The sequence below is a fragment of the Notothenia coriiceps genome, unplaced genomic scaffold (genome assembly GCF_000735185.1).
Source record: "Notothenia coriiceps isolate Sejong01 unplaced genomic scaffold, NC01 NC01_scaffold00027532, whole genome shotgun sequence".
NCBI lineage: Eukaryota > Metazoa > Chordata > Actinopteri > Perciformes > Nototheniidae > Notothenia > Notothenia coriiceps.
This window is the reverse complement of record NW_011360233.1, coordinates 191,773-211,079: the sequence shown is the minus strand read 5'-3', so window position 1 is coordinate 211,079 and position 19,307 is coordinate 191,773. Positions and strand designations below refer to the sequence as shown.

Below are 19,307 nucleotides of genomic sequence, written 5' to 3'. Positions count from 1 at the left end.
TAGAATTACAAAGAAACAATGAGCTGTCATGTGGGTATATATTAATGCTGCCCATTATGGATACAAGCAATTTTCACCCATTTATTAATTATATGTTTTACATTTGATAACACCAATGTGTTTAATACTGGCAACTTCTAATGGTGGGAAAATGAAAACGTTCCCAGTAGAGACTGGCATTATACGATTTAAAATAAAAACAATAATCATGGCTTGATATTGAGTAAGAAAATGTTTTTATGAACCACACAGCTTCCGGTCTTCAAAGACCCGACCGGACAAAAAGACGTGCTGCAGGCACGAAACATACTACCAATAGAAATACATTGCTTTTAAAAATTGTTCTGTGTGACACGAAAAAAAGGGGGAAATCGTGTTGGTGAACACGAATCAATAGATTCAATGCCGTGACTATAACACGAAATGCACATGTTACACAGATGTATCGCAGTATGATTCACTTAAGATAAAGAACTGCATTTCAGCTGAGGTGAATCATATTTAACGCTACTGAGGTGATAATGTGTCATAAACTCTCTGTTGTAAATAATTGTTACCAATACTTTACAATATTATGAGATTTTCAGCTGACCCTAGCTGAGGTGATTGAGTCACTTTGAGGTGAAGGCTTCTCTTTTGCCTTAACAATGTGAATACACTCCAGCACTTTTAAGTGCCAAACATGTCTTGAGCAAACCTCTTTAGTTATAGCTTTGTAGCTGGCTTGGTCATGACATCAGCAATCATTAACTCAGTAGGGCAGTACTCCAAAGTTAACTTTCCGTTATTCACAGTTTCCCTAATGAAATGGTACTTAATATCAATGTGTTTGCTCCTTTGCCTGTTTACTGGGTTTTTCGCAAGGGCAATAGTACCTTGGTTGTCCTCGTACACCTTTGTTTGTGCATACTGGTATGCGTCTATACCTTTGAGTAGCTGATCTAAATAGATACATTCTTGTATAGCTGACGCTAAAGACATGTATTCTGCCTCACAGGTGGATAATGCCACTGTTGGTTGTTTCTTTGTTTTCCATGAGATCAGAGAGCTTCCTTAGATTGACACAATATCCTGATGTGCTACGCCTGTCTGTTGCATCTGATGCCCAGTCAGCATCACAGTACACTTTTAGACCTAGTGCCTCTCTGTCATTTCTCTTAAAGCATAACTCCTGTTCTGTTGTGCCTTTTAGATATCTGAACACATGTTTTACTGTGTTCCAATGTTCCTCTGTTGGTTCAGCCAAGTGCTGAGATAGTTTACTGACCACAAAACCTATATCTGGTCTAGTACATGTGGACAAGTAAATTAAACTTCCCACTGCCTCTCTGTATTTAGTTGGGTCTGTCCATTTTTCTGAATCAACTGTTTGTTCACGTGTTGGCTCACATGGGGTCCCCCTGGCCTTGCAATCCTGCATTTCAAACCTCTCTAGGATTTTGCTTATATATTTATTTTGAGACATTTTAACTTCACCTTCTTTTTGTTAAAAATCTATTCCCAGGAAATGTTTCAACTTTCCCAGGTCCTTCATTTGAAACCTGTCAGAAAGCACAATCTTTACACCTTCCAGTACATTTGTGTTGCTTGCTGCTATGATCAGATCGTCAACCCATACAATCATGATGACCTTTTCATCATGTTTCTCTCTTGTATACACACAATGATCAGCTGGAGTCTGTATGAAACCGTTCTCACTCAGACATGTGTGTAACATAGCTTTCCAGTTTCTACCTGATTGCTTAAGGCCATAGGGAGACTTTTGCAACTTACAAACTAGGTTTTCCCCGGTTATTGACTTTTCTTCATAGCCTTGTGGTTGCTCCATATGGATTTCACAATCAATGGGTGCCTGCAAATAGGCTGTCTTAACGTCCATCTGGTGTAAAATGAGTCCCTCTTGTGCTGCTTTCTGCACTGAAAAAAAGGGGAAAGTAGGGTTGTTCAATTTGCAAATATGCAGTTAATATATGAGACAAAATGTATTCATGNTAAGTATCGCTGGTGTTTTATTTTATTTTATTTGGTTTTCTAGCCCCTCATGCTGTAATCATGTGTGCGAGAAGACACATAAACAGGAATGGAGAAAATACACATGATTACAGCATGAGGGGCTAGAAAACCAAATAAAATAAAATAAAACACCAGCGATACTTAGCTCAATTAAAGTAGGATTTGCCTCCTCTTTGCCTCCCTCGTGACTCCCACAGGACTCCATTGTCTTTGTCAGTCTTACTCCCGCAGGACTCCAATGTCTTTGTCAGTCTGAAGCTGACGCTCCAGGAAAGAGCCACCTAAGATGGACACCTAATTGCTGAGTTCTCACAGCGGTGGGGCCATTGTAATGCAGGGTTGAGGCGCGTGACCCACTGAGACCTGTGTAACAGGTTCAGTTGAGCAGATCTGCGATTTAAAATCTCTCAAAAGCGCAGTTTTAGCTACAATAACTACAGAACAATTATACAGAGTAGAATAAATGAAACAGAGAAGTCCTCACCCGGTCTAGATAGTGTCCTCACCCGGTCTAGATTCACATCTCATTGATACCCATATACTCACCAACGTGCTCGGTTCCTATTGGTTGAGTAAATTATATTGAATGATTACAAAATCCTCAAGCTTCTCCCTTTTAGTGTTATCTCCCTCATACGGAGCAGGCTTGAAGTTTGTGTGTGTCCCTGTCCAGCTGTCCCATTGGCTGGGCTGTGTCCTTGCTGTAGAGTAATGGAACAGTGAGGTAATCAGTGGCATGACTCTAGGAAGGACACCGGCGAGATCCGCTTTTATGCTTGGCACTGCATTCAGCTTGCAGATCAGTGTTGATACACACATACAGTCACACACCCTTGGACTTGGTTCCACACACTCCCGCTCTAGGGAAAGGCTGTGCATTGAGCGGGGGAACTGAAGCGCGTGCATATTCACAGGCTCAGCTGGAGATACATGCTTTCACCCTCACTCAGTGAAAATACACGCTTGCAGGAACACTTTCACATTCCAAAGCATCCAAGCTGAGGAGCAAGAGGAGACAGTGACGGCACTCTCATCCAGTATCTGCACAGGTACAAACCAAAAAGGTGTTCTTCTTGTATCTAATCTGTTGTTTTTCATTGTTGGCTAAGCAACTGGCTGTGCTTGCAATGGGCTGGTTCCTGATGCCTCATTGTAGCGTGAAGTGTTTGAATTGATTGATTCTGATGTTTTTAGTGGCTTTGATTTGATGGCTGATTGTTGAGCGTTGGCATATTATGCGTATGGTATTCATCAATATGCGGAAGTCATTATCAGGTATGTAATGATCTGAATTCTGAGCGTTAAATTGAGCATTTTTAAAGTGGTACTGAGCATTACACTTCTCATTGAGTCTTTTTACTGAGATCTTCTCATTGTGTAATGATTTCTGTCAAAACAAAAGCATAAAGAGGGATATATTGTGTTATTTAAAGTAACACTTCTAGCCAGGCTGTAAATCATTATAACACAGCAGCTGTCTTTTGTGTTTCACTGTAATGTATGATGTGTACTTTGAAAAAAACTATTAGCAAAACAGCAATTTGGATTATAAGTGTATGGATTCCCATATCTACAGGTGTGTGTATTTGTATTATAAGGTGAAGATATCATAATGTCCCTCAGACACAGTCAAATGCTGCTTTGGATCAGCTGGATATAACATCGCACAACAATGCCCAAATGCAGCATGTTTACACAGTGATGTGTACATTGCCAAACCACATTATGTGAGTATGAATTGGCAACAGCTGCTGTCCTGTCACAAGGAATAACTCGGCACTGTTATAACAGGGAGGCTGAGAACATTTATGGCAGCCTTTATCATCCAAGAAGTATCATAATTATGGACAGACAATTAATTTCTGACAACCAGATTATTATAATGAAAAGGAAATGTCTTAACAAGCATGCTATATCCACTAGTGATCTCATGCTAAACTGGTTCTACTAGATGTACTTATTGGATTATATTTTCTACACTGCTGTGATTGGCTGTATTAGGCAGTGTTAACTCTAATCCCCCATTAGCATTGTCTGCCACAGATCCTTTCTGATGCTGCCACTTAGACTGAAATGTGTTGTCTACACAGTACGTAATGTACAGTACAGATGTACTATGATGTCCGGGCATATGTGATATAAAGAAGCATGTTTCAAAGCAAATGCAGTGTTCCCCTTCGGTGAGTATCTGTGGTCTGACCCATTTCAGCAGCAGCTGCAGGGGAAAAAAGTGCCAGTGAGAGTGCCACATTTATACAGTGCATACTGGGCACAGTTTGACTGACTGGTTGGTGACTGTACGAAATGTAAAGTGGAGAAATCTCTGCTGTTAACTTTTATGCACACAACGCAGATTTGTAAGCCCATCCTTTCTTAGTGTTTCTCAGGCAGCAGTTTTCCACACCTGTCAAGAAAACAAATGGGGGCTTCCAGCGTGAAACCACTTAGTGATGACACGAAGATGCACATACTGTATCTGTCAGTTTATATTGCTCTGAAGCCAGGAGAGTGGCAGAACATTTTTTTTTCTAAGCTGTATGTCATAGCTTTCTGTCAACAGTCTGTAAAACACCCTACAACACCTTGGGGATTTGAAAAAGCACAGAGTACCGTTTGACCTTAACATCAACAAGCATCGCCACATGGGTATCTGACCTGCTGACTGTCATCTCTCACCCAGGATAGACTTCACCGGGCACAGATAAATTTTCCTGTTGGTCCCTGCACTGCCCTTCTTCTTTTCCAGATCATACGAGATCTGGAAGCGTTTATTCAACCGTATCTCAACTCATATCAGAATCTGACCTTTTAAAGCCAATGGTTTGGATGTACAGAGAGAAACTTGGGATACAGAGTTTTTCTGTGTAATTGGTACTGTATTTCTCGATTTAAAGTAGTTGCTTCCAGGCGACATATAGTCAAGTACATTTTGACAAACAGTTACATATTTTAGTGTGTAAAGCTATAATAATGTGCTTCCCCTCTCAGTAGAGAAAGTTACATTTTAAAACAAAGACAATGCTCTCCCCTGTGGGGTGTTGGCCAAGGAGAAGCTTCCCTCCCGGGCTCCAGCGACAGCACAGCCTCAGCAGGGCTTAAAATAGCGCTGTTTGTGTTCAGGCGAGAGGATGCTGGGAGAATGAAAGAGCTGGCTGGGATAGTTACACAACAAAGTGTTCTGTTTCTGGATGGGCTTTTAAGCCAAGTGCCTGGGACAGGAAGTGTTAACACCAGCTCCCTAACAGCAGACTCATTTACTTTACAACCATACGTTTTTTTATAAAAAGAAGAGAATTTAGTTATTGGGGAGGCTTGCAAGGGCATTCTATTTTGTGAAATGTGTCTCATTAGCAAGAGCTTGTTCCTTGAAGACTTGCGCAACAACTTAGAACGGTATGATAATACTGCTTTTCCCTAGATGTATTTTTTCCTCATGATAAAAATCCAATTAGTGTCCATACTTTTTATATAGCTGTGTGTAGGACATATCTCACAGTTGGAGGAAAAATATATTTTTTTGTGGACATGACTGCAACAGTGAAGTTTCTCCTGGAATGCAGGTGCCAGGCAGCTGTTGAGTCTCGTGTTTATGAAGCTGCTAATGAGCTTCTCTCACAGTTACAGCAAAGATCTTATTGCGACGTTAAGTCTATTCTTTTTAGCATGGACTTGGATCACTGTGAGTATGTGTTTTTGGATACATTCCGATATTATGCTTTATATTAATATCAACTTTAGCCCATGGACCAGAGCTGTTTTATTCTCTGTTGCTGAATTAGGATCTGTGTATTGTTGCACATGAGTCATTCTCACCTTTGTTTACTGTATCTATGATGAAGTTGTGCTGAGTGAAGTCTACGGCACAAAAGGAATCAGGTCTACAGAATGTATTTCAGGAAAGTGGTTACATGATAAACCCTTAGCTTGTATTTGTGTGACTCGGATCAACAATGCGTGCATTTAAACCGATCAATATTTATGACCAAAAGCTAGATCGTCAGCCTTGAAGAAAAAAACAATCAGCAAATTGGTTGATATGCCCCTCAGAGTTTTCACTTCCTCATCCATCATGTGGCCTGATCTCGACCACAAGAGTCTGGAGCTCTTCATGTTCCTGAAATACAGTTTGAGCTGCTGACAGTCACTCAGGGCCAATTGATGTACTCTTTTTATGGGAATATCACAGTTAATATCTTAGAAATGATCTGTGTGACCTTGTTGATCACATACAATCTTGTCTATAGTGATAAGGAGGAAGGTGATAACCTAAACATTGTCTCCCCCATGATGGTTTAAACCAAATATCTGAAAAGGAAATCAGTGAGTTAGAGTAACGGGCATGAATTCTAACCCTACCCTCGAGCAGATGCACTGGCAGGTGTTTCTCTTTGCATGGCTGTGCACACAGCTGATAGTAATTCAGGCAGTATAAGAGATGAGGATAAACTTCTGGTCTTCAAAAGAAGACGTTTGCTCTGCTTTGCTTTCTCAGATTTACAGTGTGATTTACAAGCTCCTGTTTCTCTCAGCTGCCTTTCCCAAGGTGATTCTGAATGTTTATAAACCGTGGAGGCTTTCCTCTATCTTTACGAGCATAAATTATTGCTTTCTTTACTTTGAGAATATTTTTTCTCTCCTTTTATATTAATTGGAGATGCATTAAATTCCTAAATGTGCTTTTCCAATTTTTTAACAAAAGGTGTGGTTATAGCGATTATCAAATGTTATGTAATTTGTGCGAGCATCTGTGGATTTTGGTTGACTTTCCCATCTTCTGTTTGGTTAGCAAAGGACGTACAACGGCAGCGTTAGACAATAGGAAACACTCAGCTGGTCTGTCCCTCAGTGGCCTGGGTCAGGTTGCCATGAAGGGACACTCAATCCTGGGCTTCAGAGCTGTCCGAGACTGGGGTGTTTGGTTCCGACTGGAGGAAACCAGATATGTGGGCAGGGTCAGAACAATGACCTGCCATGAGAACCACAAAGACGCACACACTGGCAGCTAGATAAGCAGATCAATACCTTCATATCAATCAAACCACCAGTCAGTCACAAATCTGCCAGATTTTCCATGACAAATACACTGCTCACATGTTAGAGCGATATATAAATAAGCATAATATATTGAGTGTGTGTCTGTGTACGTTTCATCTCTTTGGTGGTCCTGTGTTTTCAGGTGTGGAGCCTGCAGTTGGAGCAAGAGGAGGAGAAGAACAAAGCTCTGACAGAGGCTCTGGAGACCTTATCAACCGACCACTACGAACTCAAGCAGTCCCTGAGTAAGAGCAGGAGGTCGTCCACCCTCAGTACCCTCACTGAAGATGACTTCTATGACGCTGTGTCAGGTGAGATACCTGGAGTGTTACTGAAGTAAAGGAGTGAATATCACTACTGGAGTTAAACTAGATCAGAACTTTAGTATAGTATATCTTGTTCTTCATACAGTTGCATGGTCACGTCGTGCGCATTCTCTGATTGTAAAGCTCCCTTAAAACAAGGGTTTTCCTAGTGGGTCCCTATTTTGTTTATTCAGGAAAAGGACACACATTTCTGCTGATGGTTTCTCCCTTTTCTGCTGTTTAACAACTGTCAGCAGTTAGGCGGTACAGCGCAGAGAAGTAGGACAGGGATGAGATGAAGAGTGCTGGTTTGCAAACATCGATGTAAACAATGCACATTAAAAAATAAATAATCTGCTCTGCAATTCTTTAATGAAGAAGGCATTTAATAAGTGTGTCAGTGAAAACTATTAGGAAAGGACATTTGTATGGTTATAAAAATAAAAAAAGCTCCACAAGGTGACTTTAAGAATTGTAACTGTAATTGTGCATTGAGTTTGACATACATGTTCCTCCAGCAATGCATGTTGTTCTTGCTTTGAACTTCTTCAGTGTTTCATTCTCACTTAAATAAAATAATAATAGGTTGTTAAGAATTTAAGCTTCACTGTGCTTGTGTGTTAGTGTGTGTATTTGGTTGAACCCAATGACACTCCTTTGGCACCTCATCTGTCTCTGAAATTGCCAAGACAACACTGCCAATATCCTCTTCTCTTCTACTGAGAGCTTATGAGCTGGTGATTAGCCTTACTGCTTTAGTTTTCAACATAAGTACTTAAAGTGAATCATTTTCAAAACAAATGTACAGTGCTAGCATGTTTACCATGTGGAGCATATACATCAGCAACATCTCTAATGGATTCTACAAAGATAGCTTCTCCCCATGGTGATTATTTACACTAGACTTCCTTCTACATCATGTTTCTGCACTGACCAGTCGGGAATCATTGCATTATTTATAGATGTCTCCCGAGTTATCCTCTAGCCAGACACACTGACTGTACACTAAACTGTGCTCATTTATATTTTCAAATGTAAAGATATAAAACCTTGATGACTGTTTAGAGACCACAGACATGCAGCTGTTGTGTCTTTAGACTGTACACACTATCCTCTCCTCCCCTTTGTGTCACTGACAGTACCTGTAATGTCCCTGATGGGGGAGGAGTAGCATCCAGAGAGCACAGAGCAAACAATGTTGGAGGAAATGAAGCCTCTGTGTGGCCTCTCATTGGAACACAATCCTCAGGTGGGGTTTGGCTGGCAGCAGGGAGGAGGAAGTTAGAGAGGAACTCGAGCACAAGTGCTTATTTCGCAGACAGTGTAGTGCAGCTTTCCGAGCTGGCCACTCGAGTCTGTGTGTGTGTGTGTGTGTTTGGCATGACCTGGCATCTGCCCCCTCTCATCATCCCACAGGGTCGGAGCTCTCGGTGAGCGGCTTCCTGTCTGTGGCCAGTCCTTCCTGTGAAGAGGACGAGGGCAGAGACGCCCCTCTTCGCAGCAGTCTCCGCCGTCCCAGCGCACTCAGGGGGCCTACCGGAATGTCAGGGGAGGGTAACCATGGCAACCAACCCGCCCAGCAGAACGGAGTGGAGAATCAAAGGTGGGACGTGCTCCAGTTATGATGTCATGCTTGTTTTCTGGATTTAAAAGATGGCTAAGGGACAAGTGGAAATACAGAATGCTCTTCATACAGCCCATTCACTGTTTATTATGTGCAAGGCTTTGTTTAAGATGATATTCACTACTGGTGGCTGGATTTAGTAGTGTATAACTTTGAATTGAAACTAAATTGAATATCATAAATGTGACTATTTAGTATGCGTGCCTGATGACTGGTTGCAGATCTCAGTCAGCATGAGGATAGGCAGGTACAAAGGCACAGTCGGTGTAATGAGAAACCGGCTTTACACGCCGCTCTGTTTTTCTAGTCAGGTGTTTTTGTTTGAGCACCCAATCCACAGAGAATAGCCGGGTTTGTTTTTCCTGACAGATCCAACTCTCCAGGGGAATAATCAACGTAGTGCTTGGTGATTGGCGCGGGTTTTCTTTTTCATATTCCCGTGAAGATTCGACAATCTCTTTCATTTCCGTGGATGCTGATTCTGGCTCGGCCTCTCTTCCTTAATCCAACAAGTGATTCATGAATAATTCAACAAGTGCTGGCTCAGAGTTGGAGGAAAGGGGACTGGCTGGCTAGCTCTGTGTGCATACGTGTATGCTTGTGTGTGTTGTGCATTAAGGATTTATGAGGTGTCTGTTTATTTGGAATTGCTCCTGTCATTCAAAGATACAGCTGTCCCTGTTTGCCTGAAGATGGGTTGTACAACATCTCTCTGCTCTCCCTTTTCTGTATTACAAGGACTGCTTACTACAGTATACTGTACACTCTTTAGGATAATGGATAATTGGTCTGCATTTATCAGTTGGCTCTTTGGCTGTAAGATCTGAATGCTTAACATTTGGATATAGCATGTCCACGTGTATAGAAAGTCCTTTCTCACTTTAAGTTGGCCTGTGTTTCAGTTTCAAATGTTTTGGGCAGAGGAACACAAACTAGGCCAGACGTAAAGTCTGCCATGCATCACCGCGCTGCTCATCCCACAGATGGAGCAAACCCCCACTCCTAACCTCTCTGTTTATTTAGCTGAAGTAATGGCTTTTATTTGTGTAGTTGCTTCCACACACTTTTAAACAAGGGCACCATCTGCAAGCATACCTGTAAAACACTCCTCACTACAGCTGTTAGCAAGGCTGGAAGATAAACTCAACAACAACACAAAGGGGATTTAGTGCAGCAGCAAAGGCTTCATATGAGAGGGAGTAGACAAGCAGTTGGGTGTATACTGCGTGAGTTAAAACGCTCAACCACAATGAATCTAAAGAAATGCAAATGTTGATGTTTTTGAGCCAAGTTTTGAGCCAAGTTTCATGAAATACCTATTTAAGGAGTGTATCTTATAACCGGTCTTGTAAACCAACACATGCAGTTGTAAATCCACTCATGTGTATTGCATGAGGCTTGAAAAGGCCGGCTGAGAGCTCATTAGCTTACAGGTGTCAGGTGACTGTGTATCCAAACATCGGTTCAAGCTGTGGTGTCTGCTTTTAAATAGTGCAAGCAAAATATTATTGTTCCAATGGAAGTCAATTGTTTTTGAGTTTGGAGGAGACCAGATGTCCTATCCTCAGATGCCAGTTTTTGCTGTTTGAATTTTACACAAAAAAGTAAACAAACAATCTTCTTCGTTAATGACATTTTCTCTCAAGGTTGACTGTATTCTCCCTCTCTTTACAGAACATCACTGCCGGCTCCCATGTTCTCCAGGAATGACGTCAGCCTCTGGAGTATCCTGAAAAAATGCATTGGCATGGTGAGAACAGACTATTTTCCTTAGGCAGATTTACCCTTTTTATTTGTTGTGCTTCACTTTACTGTTGGGCAAAGTAGGCTTGTGAAATGTACCTTGCTCAAAGTTGTTGGGTTGTGATAAATTGCTCTTGTACTTCCTCCCTAATTTATGGCTTTGGGAACATAGTCATTAATATCAGTGTCTTCAAGTCCTAAGGGAGCTTAGTCCTCACCCAGCGCCTGCCTGAAGTTAATTACATTTAATATTGTCTATTAATGTGTTATTCCCCAATTAAATGTGGCTAATGATTCATGAATACGCAATTCAGAGGGCAGACAGATAGATATACAGACATGGGGTACGCATTGAGTTTGTGAAAGAGTGCAATCATGTGCTTGTTGTGTAGAGATAAGTGAATTATTCATTGTTTTACCACTTTTTCCTTTCCTTGTTTGAAATCACTGCATTTGGTTTGTGTGTGTCGGATAAAGCATAGTTGTTGCAGTTGAGTGTTTGAATAGATAGAAAAGAGTCAGTTTGCAACACAACCAAAACATTTAATATAACTGTGGATTTTATGAGTACATACATCCAGATCTTAAAAAACCTACATTTTTTGGTCATAAAATGGTTGTATTTAACAGTATTTCCACATTTCAATGATCCTGTCTTCTCCAACATATTTTTCAGGAGTTGTCAAAGATTGCCATGCCTGTGATATTCAATGAGCCTCTGAGTTTCCTCCAGCGGTTATCAGAGTACATGGAGCACACCTACCTCATCCACCAGGCCAACACAGCTACAGACTCCGTTGAGAGGATGAAGGTACTGCACTTCAAAAACACACAAAAAATAGTGTCATCTGTCGCTTATCATTAAAGTTATGTTTTAGCTCTTTTCCTAGTATATTTTTTGTCATTATCAAAAATGGAATAAGTCACTTGTAATTTGGTTATAATACACCAGTGCTCTGTAGTGTGTTGCAGCGTTTGCTGTGTCGGCAGTAGCGTCGCAGTGGGACAGGACTGGGAAACCCTTCAACCCCCTGCTGGGGGAGACCTATGAGCTCATCAGGTGAGACAATGGAGTCATAGGTACCTTCAATGCACAAATGTTTTATGGGTCATATTAAACTGAACATTAATTGAAGATTTATAACATAACAAACTCCTCCCTCTTCTCCATCAGAGACGATCTGGGCTTCAGGTGGGTGTCGGAGCAGGTAAGCCACCACCCTCCAGTCAGTGCCTTTCATGCTGAGGGCCTCAAAGAGGATTTTGTCTTCCACGGCTCAATCTACCCCAAACTCAAGTTTTGGGGTAAAAGTATAGAAGCTGAGCCCAAAGGACTCATCACACTGGAGCTGCCCAAGTGAGTGCACAGTTTAAAACGGCTTTACAAGTCCGCCCTGACTCCTTTTTGAATAACCGTCATCTTTTATCGTTACCTTTTTTGCAGATATAATGAAAGCTACACCTGGACAAACCCCACCTGCTGTGTCCATAACATCATTGTCGGTCAGCTTTGGATTGAGCAGTATGGCAGTGTGGAAGTGATAAATCACAAGTAAGAATGATTCCCTTCTCTTTGTGCTTCTCTGTTTGTCTGCAAATGCGTTCCCGCCTGGTGAATTTGCATGCAGAGAGACCGGGGTGCATGAGAATATTCTTCTCTCTGCGCTCTACAGTGGGGTGTTGGTCTACTTTGAGATTCAGTTTATTGATCATGGAAGCAGAACTGGGACACTTGCCATCAGAATAGAGGAGCAGGATAATGAATGTTTGAGAGCCTCAGCGCGCAGAAGGAGAGAAGTGAAAGAGAATTGGTAAACAGTCTGTCATTCTGTGGCAGGACCGGAGAGAGATGCAGCATGACGTTCAAACCATGTGGCCTCTTTGGGAAAGAGCTACATAAAGTGGAGGGATTCATCTTGGATAAAAGGTATCTTCCTTATTTGTGATTACCTTTTTAGAATTTCTGATGTTTAGTATTGCCTGAAAGCAACGTGAATATGACAGTTGTGTCTTATGTGATTTAATCAGTTTATATCAGTTTTACTCCTCAAGCTTTCAGAACAGTTACACTGAAATACATGTGAAATATCAAAGGCATCCAAAGCTGTGTTTTTATAGCATTTCTTCTTCGTACGTTTGCAGCAAAAAGAAGCTCTGTGCAATATATGGCAAATGGACTGATTGCCTTTACACAGTAGACCCCGCTGCCTTTGATGCCCACAAAAAGAGTGACAAAAAGAATCTGGATGAAAAGAAGGGGAATAAACAGGTATTACGTTGTATTGCTTTAAAAGTCTACTGTGTTCTGCCTGTTGTTCTGGGTAAAACGTTCAGTATGTCTGTGTGTCTCTGTTACCCCAGAGCAGTGTGGACGAGGAGCCGGAGGAAGTTCCTCCACCTGACGCTGAGAGGGTGACGGTGATCCCCGGCAGCGAGCTCATCTGGAAGATAACGCCACGGCCAGACAACTCCGCCAAGGTACCGGAGACAGGACAACAACAACACTATACTCCGACTTGTTATGACTTTTTTGTGATAAATAATCATATTTGACTTTTGACCTTTTTATAACAAATTGGACTTTTTGAAGTCTTTTTTCTTATACTTTTTTATGGCTTTCTTTACATAGTGAAACTATAATGTTAGGACTTTTGTATGATGTGGAATCCTATATGAAGTATTGAATTAGATGTGTTGTGATTTTCATGTCTTGAAAAAACAGTATTGCAAAAAAAGAAAAGTATTGTTTCCATAACGAAAAGATAAAAGTATGAAAATCTATTGAAAAGTCCGGAAATGTGAAATGTGAGGAAACCCTGTATGTTGCTGCACATCCTCTGACAGTTGAAATGTTGTGGTAATATATTCTCTCTTGCAGTTCTATGCATTCTCTTCCTTTGCATTGCACCTAAATGAGTTGGAGAAGAGCATGGAGGGAGTGATTCCCCAAACAGACAGTCGCTTCAGACCTGATATATGCGCCATGGAGAATGGAGATATAGGTACATTGTATAACCTAGAATGAGGCCACATTACTACATCTGCTTAAATACCTTCCCTGGTGGTATTCATGTTTCTAAATCTATGCCTTTTTTTTTATAGATTTGGCAAGTGCAGAGAAGAAGAGACTTGAGGAAAAACAGAGAATGGCCCGGAAAAATCACACCAAATCAACAGATGAATGGAAAAACAGGTTAGTTAGTAAATATGATGTTGTGCGCTCATTGCCCCATTGCTATTTGTTAGACTAATTGCCTCCCTGTTGTCTTGTGTTATCAATTATGCCAACCCTGTATAATAATTGAGAAGGAGCGCTGCACTTGGTCCAAGGTTTGGTTTTAAGCTTTGCTTTCTGCTTTGTGTTTATGTGAAGTGCTGCACTACACCACCCTCCCCAGGATAAAATATGCAACTACAGCTTTGTGTTATTGATGGATTTGACAAGACACTCATACATTTCATTGGAATTTAGTTTGAACAAGGAGGACTAGTATAATGTTTGTAGTGTTGTGATATTTGTGTGTTTTTAATTTTGTCTGTGACTTTTAAATCTATTTGCTACCTCAAAGTGCTTTACTTTTATTAAGTAGATGTTTATCATTGTTAAAACTCTGCAGGTGGTTTCAACAAGGACCCAACCCTCACACCAAAGCTCAGGACTGGCTCTACTCGAAAGGCTACTGGGGGAGAAACTACACTAATCTAACTGAAATCTACTAATATGTAGAAAATACACACAAATTGCATACAAACGGATGTCTTCTTTTACCACCTTTGAACTTTAACTGCTTTACTGGGGTTCATGCAAGGGCTCCATAGGAGATGCAACTATAGAGTGGTGCAGGAAGGAATCCTTAAATCTGTAAATAAGTTAGCATTTAACACTTCCGGATCCTTTGTGATAAAGTCAATATGTATTTTTTTTAATATGCTTTTGGTGACTTGCTTTTGATATAAATGACTGAGGTTGGTGATTAACACTAGTTTAAGATATTGTACTGTTCTGTTGCTCTACATAAATACTACGCTTTAAGCTTTTACCTGTCTTTAAATAGGTGGTTGCTAACAAGTGGCTAAATTAAACTACCAAACAGCATCACGCCAAACACTAGTCTGCCTTTAGCGTAGTGGTGGTGACCTCAGCTATGCAACTGTGTAGATTGTTTATAGCCTTACGTTAGCTATGGTCTCCTGGCGGTTGAATGTATGCCTCAATAATAGATGTGGCTTTAAGTTGTTAAGATTGTCTTTCTGAACAATACGTGTACCGTAATTTTCGGACTATAAGGCGCACCTGAATATAAGGCGCAGCAGCGGCATACCACTCTCGGTTCCACTTTTACTTTTGCGCGCTACCTGTCTCACTCTTTTCCGGCCTCCAGCTTTTCCTGCTGGAACCCGCCGCTTAAAGGTGGGGGCCCGCGGACCGGCCATAGAGCCCATAGAGTTAAAGGTGTTGGCCGTTAGCTGTAAAAATCCATAGATTAGCCGCACCGTTATATAAACCGCAGCGTCGAAAAATAGGGAAAAAGGCGCGGTTTATAGTCCGAAAATTACGGTACTTAACCTTTTGTTTGTCATTGAGATATTTAAGAGTCTAATCCAAAGCCTGATAGAAACATCCTATTGACTTCTTGTTATGGGAACCAATNACTACTTTCCAGAAGTCGGGTAGACTTATGTGCAACGCTTTTAGTCTCTATACAGGTAAACATAGTTAAGGACTTAATACATTATAATTAAGACATTTATTTACATTGGAAAAAGTTTTGTGGTATGGATATGATTATTGGTAGGAAGTGGGTGACATTTCTTTTGCTATTAAATTCACAGAGAACCGGTTAGACAGATCTACAACTGATTGCAGAAAAACCCCGAAAAACAACTGCTTACATTTAGTCACAATTACATGCATTAATTTAGCTACCAATTGAAAACGTAGGGAATGGTTTCCAAATTGCCTATTTGCAAACCTCATTGCACTATAATAGTATCGCAAGCAGCTGTCCGAGTTATATAAACTCTTATCAGTGTGCTAAAAATGCATCGTGCGCTGAAGGTAAAATGTTTCCAATACCAGCAAGAGTTACTCCACAAACACACAATTAAGGTGCACTCCATCTATCTTAAACATATACCATACATATTTCTAAAATACATATCTAGTTTTTCCAATTACATTGCCTCTATCCACACCAGTGGACATGAACCACAATAAATAAGAAAAGGTTGTTGTGCTTCATGTTCACACATTGAAGAATGTCTCTGGTTTTCAGTTTCTTCTTCAGACTGAAAACTCATCTCTTTGGACTCCACTTCGAGAGATAGAATTATTAACAAAGCACTTATATACTAATAAAGGGCTGGCTTATCTAAAGCCAGTTGAGTAGCACTTGAAATGTTTTGGCTCTATGAAACCTGATGTACTTATATGATTCTGTTTACTTCAAGGTTGTATCTTCCTGGTCGAATGCACTTATTGTAAGTCGCTTTGGATAAAAGCGTCAGCTAAATGCAATGTAATGGAAAATATATTTTAAAAATATATATTTTTCTGCAAGTGAAAATTTCATCACTAAGTTCATTTTTTTCCTACAAGCTAAAAAACTTTTTTTCTTCTTCTGTGACTTCAAATTTGGCTCACAGTTACGTGGATATTTTATACAAGTGTAAATGTATGCACACAAGCGCAGATCTTTTTTCTGCAAGTGCTCACATCAGGTTTTACACGCTCTCGCATTTTGCACCATATCTATCTTCATAGTTTGGTACCTTTTTAGAAAATTACGCACAAATGATAAACTCCTCCGATATCGTAAATCACATTGCAATATCAGTCAAATGAATTACAAGTTATTTTTTCTAAATGTCAGCTTTTACAGAGTTCATTACAGAGTTGCAGTCAGGACAGGGTTAGCCTAGCTTAGCATAAAGACCAGTGGTGGACAGTAACTACTTACACTTACTAAATTATTGTACTTAAGTACAATTTTAAGTTACTTTAAAGTGGACCTATCATGCTATATTTGAAACATATATTGTAGGGCCATACCTATATAAAACATTTTTTTTTCAAAATACCAAACGGATCATGCATTTTAGCCATTTAGCTCTATTTGCTCTTTTCCAGCCCTGTTTTTGCAAGGGCTGATTCTGCTTTTGTGGCAGACTACAGCGCCACCTACAGGCCTGGCATATGTACTACAGCGTCTCCAGCGCTTTCGACCGGCCATGGCAATTGCCGTGGCCCAACCCCCCATTCCCCTGATAGGTGGAGAGTTGCCCATATAGGCGGAGCACCCCTTTTCTGACGTCAAAAAAATTCAAATCTGTATCAGATGCATTTTGCATGATAGGTCCCCTTTTAATTTAATATTTCCATTTGATGCTACTTTATACTTCTACTCCACTACATTTAATAGGGATATAATGTATGTAACTCGACTACATTTTATTTTAAAGCTTTAGTAACTATTCAGATGAAGATTAAACATTGGTTTAACACGATGGATCTCTAAAGATTAAACCAGTGGAATAAAAGTTTGAGATAATAATAATAATAATAATAATAATAATAATGATGATAATTGATTTCAGCACTTTTCCAAGGGCTCAAAGCGCTTTACATTACAATATATGAGATATATTAGACATGTAATACATCAGTACTGTGGACATTACCCACAGGAACTATTTTCGGTTGAAGAAAAAAGCTGTGAACATAATTATCTCTGAATCAGATCTTTTATTGTGTACAGTAAAATGCTACTCTTATAATGTCATACGTATCTATAAATATTAAATATCACATACGAACGCAAAATGCACATCATCCATCTAACATGACTCTTTCAGAGCTTTGTGTTTTTGGATCAAACAAAGTAGAATACAGTGTTATGTTATGTTATACAGTATATCATTGGTGAGCGCCACAGGTGTTGCCAGGTGACAGAGCCAGACCAGCTGTTTCCTGTTTTTATACCAAACATGACTTTCCACTTCCCTTACAAAATATGTAAATATGTATATGAGCAGCACTGTACGTATGTTATGGATCTGTGAATGTTTTTTAATGTTGGACAGTGCCTTCTCTTCCCCTCAGTGATTTGGAAAATCTATTCATGTATGCAGTGCAATAAGACCCAGATGGCCTCGTGTTACACACCGTGCTCAGCCAGGCTCTAACTGACGCTCAGCTTTAAATCAGGCGTGGAGTTACAGTGTGTATGAGCAGGGTTGTTGTTTCTGCTGGACATGTGTGTGTGTTGCTCCTTGACAGTGAAGCTCAGTACATGATCGTCCTGTTCATGGTGTTCATCGTGCAGTTCTCTGTTTCCAGCGCCTGCTTGGCCATCAACAGAGAGCAACAGGTACGATACACAGCAGCCTAGAGGAATCCCATTCAGCTGGGTGCACTGACAACTGTACTAGAAATCAAATTAAATTTAAATAGATAAATGTGTGCTCTCTCTCTCTCTGTCTCGCTCGCTCACAGAGGCTGTGTGCTTGCGTTAAAAAATTATAATAAACATAGGCCTATTTGTAAAGTGGGGGGACACAAACAGGATTTTGAAAAGTGTCACGGTTAAACTCCTTGTGAAGTGGTGAGGTGCCGCTCCACATTGCTTTTCTTCCCGACTGCAACGCTGTAAATCATTTTGGTTTCAGTTGTGTGTGTGTGAGCAGGCTCGGATTGGCCATCGGGAGATTCGGGACTTTTCCCGGTGGGCCGCTGCCTTTGGTGGGCCGCTGGCTCTGACATAGTTGGGCCGTGGACTTTCACAGTGCCGCTGCGCCGGTACCGCACCCGCCACCGCAAACACCCGCCGTTGCGAGGCTCCGGCGCTGTGAAAGTCCACCGCCGTTGCGAGTCCCCGGCTGTAACAGTCCACTAACGTCCGCGAGGACCCAGGTTCGATTCCGGCCTGAGGTCCACATTTATTTTTATTTTTTTAAAAACTCCCGTTCATCGCGTCCATTAGCGACCCACCTATCACATCTCTGCGCCCCACCAGTGGGACGCGCCCCACACTTTGAAAAACGCTGCATTAACCACAGATCATTGTTGTAGGTGTTCTTATAAATAACATTTGTGGGCAGCGAGGGTATCGATATGTCTGAGAGTGCTGACCCCAATGCTTTTTAGAAGGCCTATCTATATATAACTTTTATTTGATTCATTAATTTGCTTTCTCCTTCACCATGCAGGAGGACTTTGCAGGCTATGACTTTGAGAACAGGCTCCATGTCCGTATTCATTCAGCTCTCGCCTCCATGACGGCTGCTGCAGCCCAGCCTTGACATTTTATCCACACCTCAGAAAGAACTGGACGAAGTGTATTTTTAAAAAGCCAAAATACCTTTGGAATCACTAATGTTACACTGTCAGGATTTATTTATTTTTATTTTTCTATTTCCATATTCTGAGCCAATGCATAATTTTAAAGTGTGCAATATGCTGTATACAGTAGGCGTTATAGGAGAACAGTCAAAAGGTATATTATTCATGTTACCGTTTTTTGTACATGTGCAAATCAAAATGCAAGTCGAATCAGATGACAATCTTTAAATACAATTGTGAAAAGCAT

The 19,307-nt window shown here is 40.8% G+C and overlaps 1 protein-coding gene across 3 annotated transcripts; it reads left to right on the top strand.

Annotated features, from left to right (window-relative positions):
- The first annotated feature begins 2,795 nt into the window (after window positions 1-2,795).
- LOC104957659 (oxysterol-binding protein-related protein 1) lies at window positions 2,796-15,050 on the top strand. Of its 3 annotated transcripts, none has more exons than XM_010785310.1 (15): window positions 2,796-3,062; window positions 7,190-7,358; window positions 8,769-8,955; window positions 10,651-10,726; window positions 11,396-11,530; window positions 11,682-11,779; window positions 11,894-12,076; window positions 12,164-12,271; window positions 12,557-12,646; window positions 12,862-12,988; window positions 13,081-13,197; window positions 13,598-13,721; window positions 13,822-13,912; window positions 14,029-14,049; window positions 14,337-15,050. In XM_010785310.1, the coding sequence occupies exons 3-15, from the start codon at window positions 8,894-8,896 to the stop codon at window positions 14,437-14,439; spliced, it is 1,335 nt and encodes a 444-aa protein (XP_010783612.1). In that variant the 5' UTR covers window positions 2,796-3,062; window positions 7,190-7,358; window positions 8,769-8,893; the 3' UTR covers window positions 14,440-15,050. The 3 variants fall into 3 exon arrangements, with proteins under 3 accessions (XP_010783612.1, XP_010783613.1, XP_010783614.1); XM_010785311.1 differs by having other exon boundaries at window positions 2,796-3,077; XM_010785312.1 differs by lacking the exon at window positions 14,029-14,049 and having other exon boundaries at window positions 2,802-3,062.
- Window positions 15,051-19,307: the final 4,257 nt, after the last annotated feature.